This window comes from Eschrichtius robustus, chromosome 18, assembly GCF_028021215.1.
Source record: "Eschrichtius robustus isolate mEscRob2 chromosome 18, mEscRob2.pri, whole genome shotgun sequence".
Taxonomy (NCBI): domain Eukaryota; kingdom Metazoa; phylum Chordata; class Mammalia; order Artiodactyla; family Eschrichtiidae; genus Eschrichtius; species Eschrichtius robustus.
Window position 1 is genome coordinate 20,923,125 of NC_090841.1, and position 12,505 is coordinate 20,935,629.

Consider the following 12,505-nt stretch of genomic DNA (forward strand, 5'->3'; position numbering starts at 1 on the left):
GAAAACTTCCCACTGTTAATATGTAGCAAAAAGAGGGAAGGAAAAAAAAAAGCCCGTCTGGTCCGCCCTCCCTGGCTGTCGCTACCTTGCAGTTTATGACACACAGACAGAGGGAGGGCTGCCGGAGTGAACGAGGCGGCCGGGCAGCAAGTCCCTTCCCGGGGAAACCACGAGCGCCCGTGTGCAGGCGCCTCAGCCTACTTTGTACCCTGCGATGTCTTCTGTGCGACTTTGAGAGGGGCTGGGGACGATGTCTCACCGCGCGCCCGGCCCAGGCGAGCCCCGCGGGAGGGAGGGAGGGAGGGACCCAGCCAGGCGGGGGCAGAGGGAGCCGCCGCGGACCTTGCAGCGCTGGAACTGGCTCGACTCTCCCAGGCAGTTTTTGAAGTCAGCAAAACAGAAATCGAATTACTATGATGCCGGTGGACGCTCAGGGACAAGGGGCTTTCTGCCGGCTTAATCGCCACGAGAGATGCAGCGAGTCACACAACAGTCAAGTGTGTCTACCGTGTGGACCCCGAAGACCTATGTAAGTTGTAGCGCTCTCAGGCTGCTGTGTTTTATTGCCGTATAATTTTCTTGCTGGCTTGAAAGGCTGCTTGGCCGAAATGCAGTCGTTTCAATGAGAATTTCTAGAGTGGAAAGTTGTCTGCTGATCTTTGCTGAAGACTTTTTCCTTCTTTGATTAACGAAGCCACATGATACAAGCTGACATTCCTGCCGGCAGCCGTGGCGATTCAGCCTAAGACCGACGGAGAACTATATCCCAAAGTACATCCAATTACTATGGAATTAACCCTGGATGTATTTTTAATTGACTGCCAGGGTAGAGTGTCTACAGCCCCACTGTTTTGGATTGCTTGCTGTTTTAATGCTGCTGTGGCTCAACGAGTAATGATCAGCAAAACCAACTGAATGAGACAGAGAGCTAAGAGAGATTCCCGGGGGTTACAAAACTTTTCTTTTTTGGCCAGGATCACATTTTTCTCCCTGACTGCTAAAAAAACTCAGCAACCTCTATGTTAAAAGTTCATTCTGCTTTTTTGCCCTTGCTTTGGAGAAAAAAATGAAATCAGACAAAGGATTCTACTGAAATCGTGAAGGAAGGAAGTATAAGGAAGCCACCGCAGTTAACTACGATTGTAATAATGGGAGGAAAAGAGCCAACCAAAGGAGCCCAGCACGTACGCCAGCCTCAGTGTGACAGAGCATGGGGACATAAAGCTGAATGGTGAGCAGAGCCTGTAACTCAGTTTTTCGGCACTTCATCTGCTACAAGTTCCAGCTTAGAGATGGATATTCTCTGTGAAGAAAACACTTCTTTGAGCTCAACTACAAACTCCTTAATGCAATTAAACGATGACACAAGGCTCTACAACAATGACTTTAACTCCGGAGAAGCTAACACTTCGGATGCATTTAACTGGACAGTGGACTCAGAAAATCGAACCAACCTTTCCTGTGAGGGCTGCCTGTCACCACCCTGCTTCTCCTTACTTCATCTCCAGGAAAAGAACTGGTCTGCTTTGTTGACAACTGTAGTGATTATTCTAACCATTGCTGGAAACATACTTGTCATCATGGCAGTGTCCCTAGAGAAAAAGCTGCAGAATGCCACCAACTATTTCCTGATGTCACTTGCCATAGCTGATATGCTGCTGGGTTTCCTTGTCATGCCCGTGTCCACATTAACCATCCTTTATGGTGAGTGGCGTTAGTTTCCCAGCTGTACCCACACTGGTAACAAAGCATGTGCATGTCATTAGCAGATGAGTCAGGGCTCACGGGGCAAACTAAGCGCAAGGCTTTGTTTATACAGGAGGGTCTACCATGTTATACTACTTAAATTGTACTTTTAAAATGAGATCTCACATTTTAAGAAATCAGACAACTGGAGAGTTTTGTGCTTTGAAACGTGTGTATTTTATGCAGGGAGATAAGGTGTTGTGCTGAAAAACATGTACATTTTATGTAGAATTATAAAGGTCCCAATACAGTCATAAAGCAATGACATCTGTCGTTCTGAATCCACTTGGTTTTCGCTCCTTTATATTCTCAACCAAATACTCCAGCCCTCAAGACAGGACAGTTTTATCTTTGTCACACTGTTTTCAGCACTTCTAATGAAGGGGTAAAACCTTCCCAATTACCTTGGAACATTTGCAGAGAGAACATTAGTGGTGCAGTGGGTTTACTGTTAAAATATGGAGTCTCCATTAGAATAAATGAATTACACCAGTTTTAAATTGTTCCCTGCCCGGAGAAGCTAATTTGGAAGTGTGCCTTTGAATTATAACCTCAACTCTTTAAAAATGCATAGGCTTAAACTCCTCCCGTCTGGTTTGGAGGAGGGTGGGAAACACGTGGGAAGAGATTAATCTTGCTTTCTTCTCAGTAGAGTTTGAAAGAGTCAGACCTCTCAGCAAGTAGGCAAACACTGGGATGGCTTCAGCGGGAAGCAGAATGTGATATTCTTTACAAATTATGAGTAATACAGCTAGATTTCTCTCTTTAAAAGGGGGCAGAGACTCTTCAGACTGCTGATACAGGCACACCAGGAGTTACCCAGAGCTAGAAACAAGTTATGAGCGCTGTCTTTTAGAAGGGATGTTCTGGCCAAGTCTTAAGGCTTAAAAAAAAAAAAAAAAACAACAACCCAGCCCCAAGGAATATGGAGGAGGAAGGAGGTGAGCAATGGAGCGCAGGCGCGCCAGTTTGCACAGGGTCGATAGAGCTCTTTGCAAGGCCAGCCTCCGCTTGACCACTCACAATGTCACACCAGGATGATTTGATTAAATTCGCCTGTCATTTCCCAGACATCCTGGAGAGGTTCCCGCTTCCTAAAACCCCACTGCGTTGAAGGCAAACTCCAGGAGTGGGAGATGACTCTCAGAGGGCCTGTCCGGGAACCAAAAGCCCGGTGGGGGGAAGGCGGGGGACCTCCGAGCGGCAGGTGGACCCCTGAGCGGCCCGTGGGGACTGGCACCGGCCAGCCGGGGTAGGAAGCCGAGATCTGCCCGGAGCCTCCGGCTCGGGGTGCAACGGCGCCCCCTGGCGGCCACCACTCCGCGCACAGCTGGTTCCTGCCCAGAGATGCCCGTGTCCCTGGACTGGTCCTCCGGACACCGCTGGGTGGGTGAGGAAATGCCCGCTCCTTATCCCCACCACGGAAACCCAAACTACGGCCCGCGGCTGCCTCCTTGCAGAGAAAACTCCTCCCAGGGTCAACATCAGTTCCGACCAGGCAAAGCATGGCTTCCCCCCAGGCGCTGCTAAGAAAAGTCTCTCCTTTTAGCTCAAGCTCTCTGCAAATGGCGTGAAAGGCACCAAGTCCGACTTGTATCCTGCACCCTTTACTTTTCTAAACATCGGTGGTGGCATTTTGGTAGAGAGTATGTTTGTGACTAGAGAGTTCGTTCAGCTCTGTGGGTCCAGAATGCTGTGAAAGAAAGGTGGTCTTCATCATTTTCCTTCTCACCTGTGCACAGATTTAACACCATTGCTTATATTGTCATCAAAACTAATTAAGGTTTATATAACCGTTTGATCTCCCTCTAAAACTAACAGAAACAGGAGACTGTGTGTCCAGAAGGCATACCCTGCCTTCCTAGTGCAGCAGGTGACGTCCTGCAGTGCGTCTCACAGTGGAATTCTCCGGGTAGCTTTAAATCACTTTAATGTTTGGGGCGCCCTCCACCCACCCTGCTGAGCATCAGGACCTACAGAAAAGCTGTCCAGCTGATTCTAATGTGCAGCCCTGGGTGAGAACCACTGCCCTGGGCAGCAGTTGCCCAAGTGTGGTCCCTGGGCCAGCAGCATCCGTACCAGATGGGAAATTGTTAGAAAAGCAAATCTTCCTGCTTCACTGCACACTTTCAGAATCAGAACCCCTGGAGATGGGGTCCAGCAGTCCCGTTTTAAGAAACCACCTCGGAGATTCTGAGACTCGTTAAAGTTTGAGCACCACTGCCCTGAAACAGTTCTCAGGACAAGAATACCATGCTTTTCTTTACCACTGTCTTCATTTTCACCCCACACCCCCCAAGTTTGAGTTTAACCCCCAAAGTATTATGAGGTAATTATTTTTCATTTTCACAGAGAAATTCCCAATCTGGATTTTTAATCATTTCTTCATTCACACCAGTAGCATTTTTGAGAGACCACTAAATGCCATCACTGTGCAAGACTGAGCAGTTGTAATAATGGCCGAGAGATGGCCTAACCTCAGGGAACCTACAATGTGTGAAAGATATGTGAATAAATAATGACAGTACACTGCAAGAGGTGCTTCAATAGAGGAATCCATAGTACCTCATGGCTCCTGACCTAAGTCATCAAAAACAAAAAAGAGGTAGATTTTGTTAGGCAGAGGAGACAGAACGAGAGAAACCCCAGGGAGACACAACCTGAGTTTACAACACACCAGCATGATTCCAGCCACAAGAAGTTTTCAAACCTTGTGTTCAGCCAGTGCAATCTTACTGTAGTTAAGTACAGTTGCCATCAGGCTTTTTTTGAAATATTAAAAATATTAATATCTTGTGTTGCCCTTTGCTGTTACCTGTACCTTTTCCCAAGATGGAAACTGTTCAAAGCAGGGTAAATTCCACACACCAGAGAAGTTCAAGGTCACTAACTGATGCTAACCTTCTGCATCATAGGGTACCGGTGGCCTCTGCCTAGCAAGCTCTGTGCCGTCTGGATTTACCTGGATGTGCTCTTCTCCACGGCCTCCATCATGCACCTCTGCGCCATCTCCCTGGATCGCTATGTTGCCATCCAGAACCCCATCCATCACAGCCGATTCAACTCCAGAACTAAAGCATTTCTGAAAATAATTGCTGTTTGGACTATATCAGTAGGTAAGTAGGAACGGTATTTTGGAATCTCATTTGAAATGACGGTTCATGCCTTCTAAGTAGACTTGTCCTGTTTTGTTGCACTGAACCCTGACATCCTGAATGTACTGTTTTGCTTGTTGCAAGACATGTTATAGTAATTATTAGATTTGCTTTAGGAAAGAAAAATCTGTTAATGTCACTGGCTGACAACATAAATTTGTATTTCTTTGCACAGGTAAAAACATATACACCAATAGAGCCAAACGCGAGAATAACTGTGCCATGGCCACCTCCAAAAACTTTCCCCATCTCACACTTTCAAATTCACTCAGTTCAAGTTTCTAAATTCCTAAATCTTGAGTTTCCCAGAGACCTCAATGTTTATAATCACTGGACTTGTGGTCAGTATAAGAATACAGAGCCCCATACTGGAGAATACACAGCTTCTGGGGGGATAGAGAAGGTACCAGGTGCCATAACTCAGGGGGAGAAAGAAAGTGAGGACAGAGGATGGTGGCAGGACTTGCTCATAGGGTACCCAGCACTTCTGCAACCTTCCTCTTCCTCTTACAATAAAACATGCCAGAGGATTTCAACCCACTTCACTTAGGTTGATTACACACCTTCATCTGTTGCCAGTATTGATCTTCTCTCACACACCTAACAGCCAGGAAAGCCCAGGTAGTGGAAGCTAAAGGAATAGCTCCCAGGCAGCTAAATCAATTGTACCTGTCCCCTAAGCAGGCTTGGTTCATAACCAAAAATTCCCTGGGATTTGTTTTAAAGTTGCCAAGTGGGAACGATGTGCCTGCTTACGGCCACATGCGTGCCAGTATCTACTAACACGAGGAACTATGGGATTTGGTGGCAGGCTTGACATCAAGGACTCCAAACCCTCCTTGTACTGCTGAACTTAATAAGTTCCTTCCTGGGAAACAGATGTCGCTCCCAAAATATGCTTGTAGTTTCTGGGCCTGTGCAATCTTGGACTCCTCCTACGAGGATCAAGAGAATGAAGGGCTAGTGGTTCTCAACCCCAGCTGCACATAAAAGCCCTGGGGAGAGTTCTGATTTCATTGGTCCATGGCAGGGCCTGGTGACTCTGAGGTGCAGCCAGGGTTGAGGACTGAGATCAACAGTTGCTGAGGGAAATGCAATTAGAGGGGCAAGAATAACGTGAAGGAAGCGAGCCGAGCTATTGTCACATTTACTTAGCTTTACCCCTGGACACTGTCCCATTGGTGAGACAGACGCGGGGAGAGTCACCCAATCTTTTACCCTCAGCCGCAATACCACCCCTTTCCCTGCCTTAGTCAAGCTTAATAATAGCACTAGTAGTAAGGGCTGTTTCTGAGCAACGACCAGAGACACAGTCGTGTTCAAAGCACCTTATGGAAAATAAGCTGCAGAGAAATAAGTTGCACAGGGTGACATAGCTCATAACCAGGAATCACCCTGGGTCAATCCTATTTGAAAGCCTATACCCTTAGTACCACCCAGTAAGACAGTCTGCTTCCTGCTCCTTTCAGCCATCACCCCAGGAGGCAGGCAGGCTGGAATGAATAGTTGTGGGGTGATGGTCAGGGGTCATCACCCATTTGGCCAAACTTTTACTGCATAGCTACTATGTGCTTGGCACTGAATATACTAAGGTATGCATTCAGAGATCTCTGACCATGTGGTCGGGGAAGGCAGATAAGACATAAGGAACGCTGAAGTTACGTAGGCTGTATACCACAAGTCTGTGAGATGTGTGTCTGAGGAGTTAGTAAAGGTAAAAAATAATAATGTCTGTTCTAGTGAAGGGGCTTAGCATAAATATCCTCCCGAATTGTTTTTCTAGTGTTTCTCTTTCCATTGTTGTTTTTTTGTTGTTGTACATTTAAATCCTTAGGCTAGAATTTTTGTATATGGTCTAACATGTTTTCTTCTACCAATTATTAGAGCCTTTGCAGTATCTATTGATATCAGCTTTTCCCCTTCAATTTCTTGATGTATTTCATTTTCTTTGTAGATTTTAATATTACACTGCCCTTGCATGCCTGGAATGTATTCATGAGTGAAATTGGATTTCTATGACTTTGTTAGTTGGTTTATTATTCTTATAAGGTTTCTTTTTGTAGCCTTACTAAATTTGGGAGGGTTCTGATTTTCCCCTAAGGTCTTGAAATATTTAGTAGGAATGTACTTTAAAGGTTATATAGAATTTAGTTCAACTCTTTCTCGTCCTGGTGCCTTTTCAAATGGTGTCTTTAATTATGTCACAAACCTCTTCAAGATTTTTCATTTACATTTTCTACATTGTTTTGGGTCATTAGCTGCATACAAAGTTTAAGTTATCTTTTGTATTGATTCTTTTATCATTATTAAATGTGAGGCTATTTGTTTTAAAGTCTGCTTCATCTGATATTAGTACAGCTATGCCAGTTTTTTTTACGTTGTCATTTTCTGGGTATATCCTATTCCATCCTATATACTGTCAAACTCCTTTCTGACTTAATATTAAGTACATTGCTTGTAAGAAGCATATCAAGTTGTTTTGTTTTTATCTAGTCAATCTGTCTTTTTTTATTTAAACTTGTTTTTTGGAGATTGCCAGTTTTTTTTATAAATTTATTTTTGGCTGTGTTGGGTCTTCGTTGCTGTGCATGGGTTTTTTCTAGTTGTGGCGAGCAGGGGCTTCTCATTACAGTGGCTTCTCTTGTGCAGAGCATGGACTCTAGGCATGAGAGCTTCAGTGGTTGTGGTTCACGGGCTCTAGAGCCCAGGCTCAGTAGTTGTGGTGCATGGGCTCAGTAGTTGTGGCTCGTGGGCTCTAGAGCACAGGCTCAGTAGTTGTGGTGCATGGGCTCAGTAGTTGTGGCTCGTGGGCTCTAGAGCACAGGCTCAGCAGTTGTGGTGCACAGGCTTAGTTGCTCCGCAGCATGTGGGATCTTCCCAGACCAGGGCTCGAACCTGTGTCCCCTGCATTGGCAGGCAGATTCTTAACCACTGTGCCACCAGGGAAGTCCCCAATCTGTCTTTTAATTGGAATATTTCATTCATTTTACATTTAATGTAACCCAGATATATTGGGCTTTAAATTTACCCTCTTACAATTTTCTTTTTATTTCCCATTTATTCTATATTCCAGATTCTCTCCATCCTTGCCTTCTTTTAGACTAATCAAGAATTGTTCATTCATTATTCCCCTTTATAAGCTTGTTAGTTATCCCATTCTTTTAAATCCTTTTAGTGATTACAGCATTCATTTTTGACCTAAAAGAGGCTAATACAAATTACTTGTATCATGTTTGTTTGTTTGTTTGTTTGTTTGTTTGTTTATTTATGGCTGTGTTGGGTCTTCATTGCTGCACGCATGCTTTCTTTAGTTGCAGCGAGCGGGGGTTACTCTTCATTGAGGTGCACAGGCTTCTCACTGCAGTGGCTTCTCTTGCTGCGGAGCACGGGCTCTAGGTGTGTGGGCTTCAGTAGCTGTGGCACACGGGCTCTAGAGCTCAGGCTCAGTAGTTGTGGCGCACGGGCTTAGTTGCTCCGCGGCATGTGGGATCTTCCTGGACCAGGGCTCGAACCTGTGTCTCCTGAATTGTCAGGCGGATTCTTAACCACTGTGCCACCAGGGAAGCCCCTTATCTCTTCTTAAATGATGCCAAAACCTTAGAATATTTAACTCAATTTTGTTATTTTTATAACAAAAAACTTATTATAACATTTTTATTTTGCCTTCATTTTAAGCATACTTTTGTTCAGTACAGAATTCAAATTTGGCAGTTATCTTTTTTCAGCAATTTATGGGTAACATTCTGAAGTTCTAGCTTATATTGCTTCTTTGTGAGAACTCTGCTGTCAGACTTATTGTTGTTCCTTAGAACGGGGGGGTCCCCAACACCCGGGCCATAGACCAGTACCGGTCTGCAGCCTGTTAGGAACCGGGCCGCACAGCAGGAGGTGAGCGGCGGGTGGCGAGCAAGGGAAGCTTCATCTGCTGCTCCCCATCGCTCGCATTACCGCCTGCACCATCCCCTCCCCCCCTTTCCCCATCCGTGGAAATACTGTCTTCCGTGAAACTGGTCCCTGGTGCCAAAAAGTTTGGGGACCGCTGCCTGAGAAACTACCGTCTCTTACCACCCTCTGCTGCTTTAGGATTTTCTCTTTATATTTTAGCAATTTTACTACGATGTGCCTAGATATGGGTTAGTTCTGGTCTTATCCTACATGGTGTTTGTACTGATTCTTAAGTTTGTAGCTCAATGCCTTTTGTCAGTTGGGGAGAACTCTTGGCCGTTATCTTTTCAAATATTGCTTCTGCCCCATTCTCTCTCCCTTCCCCGACCCACTTCTTAGACTCCAATTTCTTGTATGGTAGAACTTTTACCCATGTTTATGACTCTTAAATGCTTTTCTACATTTTTCACCTTTTTTCAATTCTTACTTTAGTCTGGATAATTTTACTGACTTTTCTTCTCCTGGGTTATTAATCCTCTCACCAGCTATTTCTAATTTGCTATTTAAACCTATATACTTTATTTTTAATTTGGTACTGCATGTTTAGTTTTAGAATTGCCACTTGATTCTTTTTATAGATTCTGGTTCTCTGGAATAACTCTCCATGTTTTCATCTATTTTCTTAAGTACTAATCACAGGTATCTGGGTATCTGAGTTACCTGGGAATTTCTATTTGCTGGGGTCTTTTTCCGCTTGGTTCTGTCAGCTGGTAAGCCTGGTAATTTTATTAAACACTGACATTGGGGGAAAAAATGTGGATACTCCACTGATGTTCTCATTCTTCAGACAGGGGTCCTTTAACTTTATTCAGGCAGTTAGAATAGGTCCCCTAAATCCAATCAGGGATTAAGCTAGGTTTAGGCTGAGTTTTTGTAACCATTGGTCTGTTTTCAGTTTGCCCTTACACCTGGGATATATTCCTGCATGACCTCAGATGGAGGACCAAGGCGTTCTCCATTTTGAAGAGCCCTCAGCTCCAGTTTTTGTCTCCTCAGCACTATAAGACTGCTGCTAACTCTTTTTTAAAATTTTTTAATTGGGAGTATAGTTGATTTACAATGTCATGTTAGTTTCTGCTGTACAGCAAAGTGAATCAGGGGCTTCCCTGGTGGCACAGTGGTTAACAATCCACCTGCCAATGCAGGGGACACCGGTTCGAGCCCTGTTCCGGTAAGATCCCACGTGCCGCGGAGCAACTAAGCCTGTGCACCACAACTACTGAGCCTGGGCTCTAGAGCCCGCGAGCCACAACTACTGAGCCTGCGAGCCACAACTACTGAGCCCGCGTGCCACAACTACTGAAGCCCACGTGCCTAGAGCCCATGTTCCTCGACAAGAGAAGCCACCACAACGAGAAGCCCATGCACCACAACGAAGAGTAGCCCCTGCTCGCCACAACTAGAGAAAGCCCGCACACAGCAAAGACCCAACACAGGCAAAAATAATTAATTAATTAAAAAGTCAATCAGTTACCCATATCCACTCTTTTCTAGATTCTTTACCCATATAGGTCATTACAGAGAATTGAGTAGACTTTCCTTCTATAGAGTAGTGTGTATATGTCTTTACTCAACCTCTCCATCTGTTCTTCTCACAAGTTGGTAAATGCCTTAAAGGGAAAGGAGGCTCATACTATTAACCTTACTTTTTTTCTCTTCCCTTCATTCCAGAATCCTAACCCCTGAAATCCTGACTGCTTAGACAGCCCTAACTCCAATTTTTGATCTCCCAGTCCCCGCTGAGACACAGTTTGGGGCCTTGAATTTTGCTTTATTTGACACTAGTATTCCATACCTCCTCCTCCTCCTTGTTTGAATCTTTCCAGTCTATCTTTTCTCAACTCTCCATTTTTAATATCTTTGTTCTTTTGTTTAATAAATATATTTTCACAAGTAACTTACAGATGGATTTTTAAAAATAAAATCTGACAGTCTCTGCCTTTTGATAACGAAAGTCAGCCTGTCTACATTTACTGTGACAACTGACATAATTGGTTTTATTCCTCCCATTTTACATTCATCGTGTATCTTTCTTTGTCATAGTTCATTTTCTTCCCCATTTCATATGTTTGCTGACTTACACAATGTTTTCTTCATTTCCCTCGCCCCATCCCAGTTAGTTTGAATTTCTCCTTGGCTTTTCCATTCCTTTTGTGATTATAGTCTCATCCCAAATAATCATTACACTGATATTTCTATTATTATATATAAAATAAATAACCCCACTAAATTGTTTTATTTCCTCATTCACCCTGAGTCCCAATTCATAGGTTTTTCTCTAATTTTAAAATAACCTAGTGGCACAATAGATCTTTTTTAAGCAAGTCAAAAAATGCAGAAACCATAAAGATTGATATAGACATAGCTGACTACACTAGAAATAGTACATTTTATGTGGCTAAAATCAATATAAACAAAGTCAAAAGAAAAATTTCAATGTCTGTGAATAACAGACGAAGGGTTGCTCTCCTTAACATATAAAGAGCACCCACGTTTTGATAAAAAATGAAAAGACAAGCAACCCAACAGGGAAATAGGTAAACTAAATCAACAGGCAATTCACAGAAAGTTAAAATGGACAAAGCTCATGAAAAACGCTCAGCCTTTTTACAGTCATGGAAATGTAATTTAAAACAATAATGCAATACTACTTTCACGCATCTGACTGGCAACATTAAAATGAGTGAAAACACCCACTGCAGTTTTGGATATGGTGCCCTATGTACTCAGATTCTGTTTGTGTGAATTTGAATTGTTTGTTCTTGGACAATCTAGCAGAAGTTATTCAATATTAAAATTTGACCTACCAACCCCACTTGAGAGAATCTGTTCTACAGAAAAACAAAAGTACATGTAAGAATCTATGGGAATTTGGGGAAATAGCAGAAAAGTGGAAGGGCTAGGTCATGGCTGAATGTATTATTTTTATCTATATGATGGAATATTTTGCAGCTCTTAAAAATATCGAGTTGGGGTTATGATATTCAACCAGAGGAATGTTAAGTGCAAAAACATAAAATAAGTTTCAGGGTGGTATGCATGGCCTGGGCCCATTCGGGTAAGATAATAGTAATAATAATATGGAGACATTTACACATTAGCACTGAGAAACTACTGAAAGACTTCACACTTGTCAAGAAGGTAAAATTAGCCATAAGAACGAAATAATGCCATTTGCAGCAACATGGATGGACCCAGAGATTGTCATACTGAGTGAAGCAAGTCAGACAGAGAAAGACAAATACCGTATGATATCGCTTATATGTGGAATCTAAAAAAGGGTACTAACGAACTTATCTACAAAACAGAAACAGTGTTACAGATGTAGAGAATAAACTTATGGTTATCAGGGGGTAAGGGATGGGGAGGGATAAATTGGGACTGACATATACACACTACTACATATAAAATAGATAACTAATAAGGACCTACCATACACCTGAAACTAACACAACATTGTAAATCAACTACACTCCAATAAAAATTTTAAAAGAAATGTATACAACATAAAAAAGGTAAAATTAGAAAGAATGATAGGATTGTTGTATTTTCCCTTATATATTTCTGTATAGTTTTGCCACAAGTTATGATGATGATGAAAGTGCTTTAGATGATCAAGAATGAAACAGTTACACCTGCATCATGGGAGGAAGGGCTCT

The 12,505-nt window shown here is 43.3% G+C and overlaps 1 protein-coding gene across 2 annotated transcripts in view; it reads left to right on the top strand.

The window, feature by feature from the left end:
• Window positions 1-315: 315 nt before the first annotated feature.
• HTR2A (5-hydroxytryptamine receptor 2A) overlaps window positions 316-12,505 on the top strand; it is a 60,448-nt gene continuing 48,258 nt past the window's right edge. The window contains exons 1-2 of one of the 2 annotated variants that reach the window (XM_068526826.1): window positions 316-1,704; window positions 4,662-4,862. In XM_068526826.1, the coding sequence (XP_068382927.1) occupies window positions 1,293-1,704; window positions 4,662-4,862 (613 nt within the window). In that variant the 5' untranslated portion in view covers window positions 316-1,292. The remainder of the gene's footprint in view (window positions 1,705-4,661; window positions 4,863-12,505) is intronic. The other variant, XM_068526827.1, reaches the window with a different exon arrangement.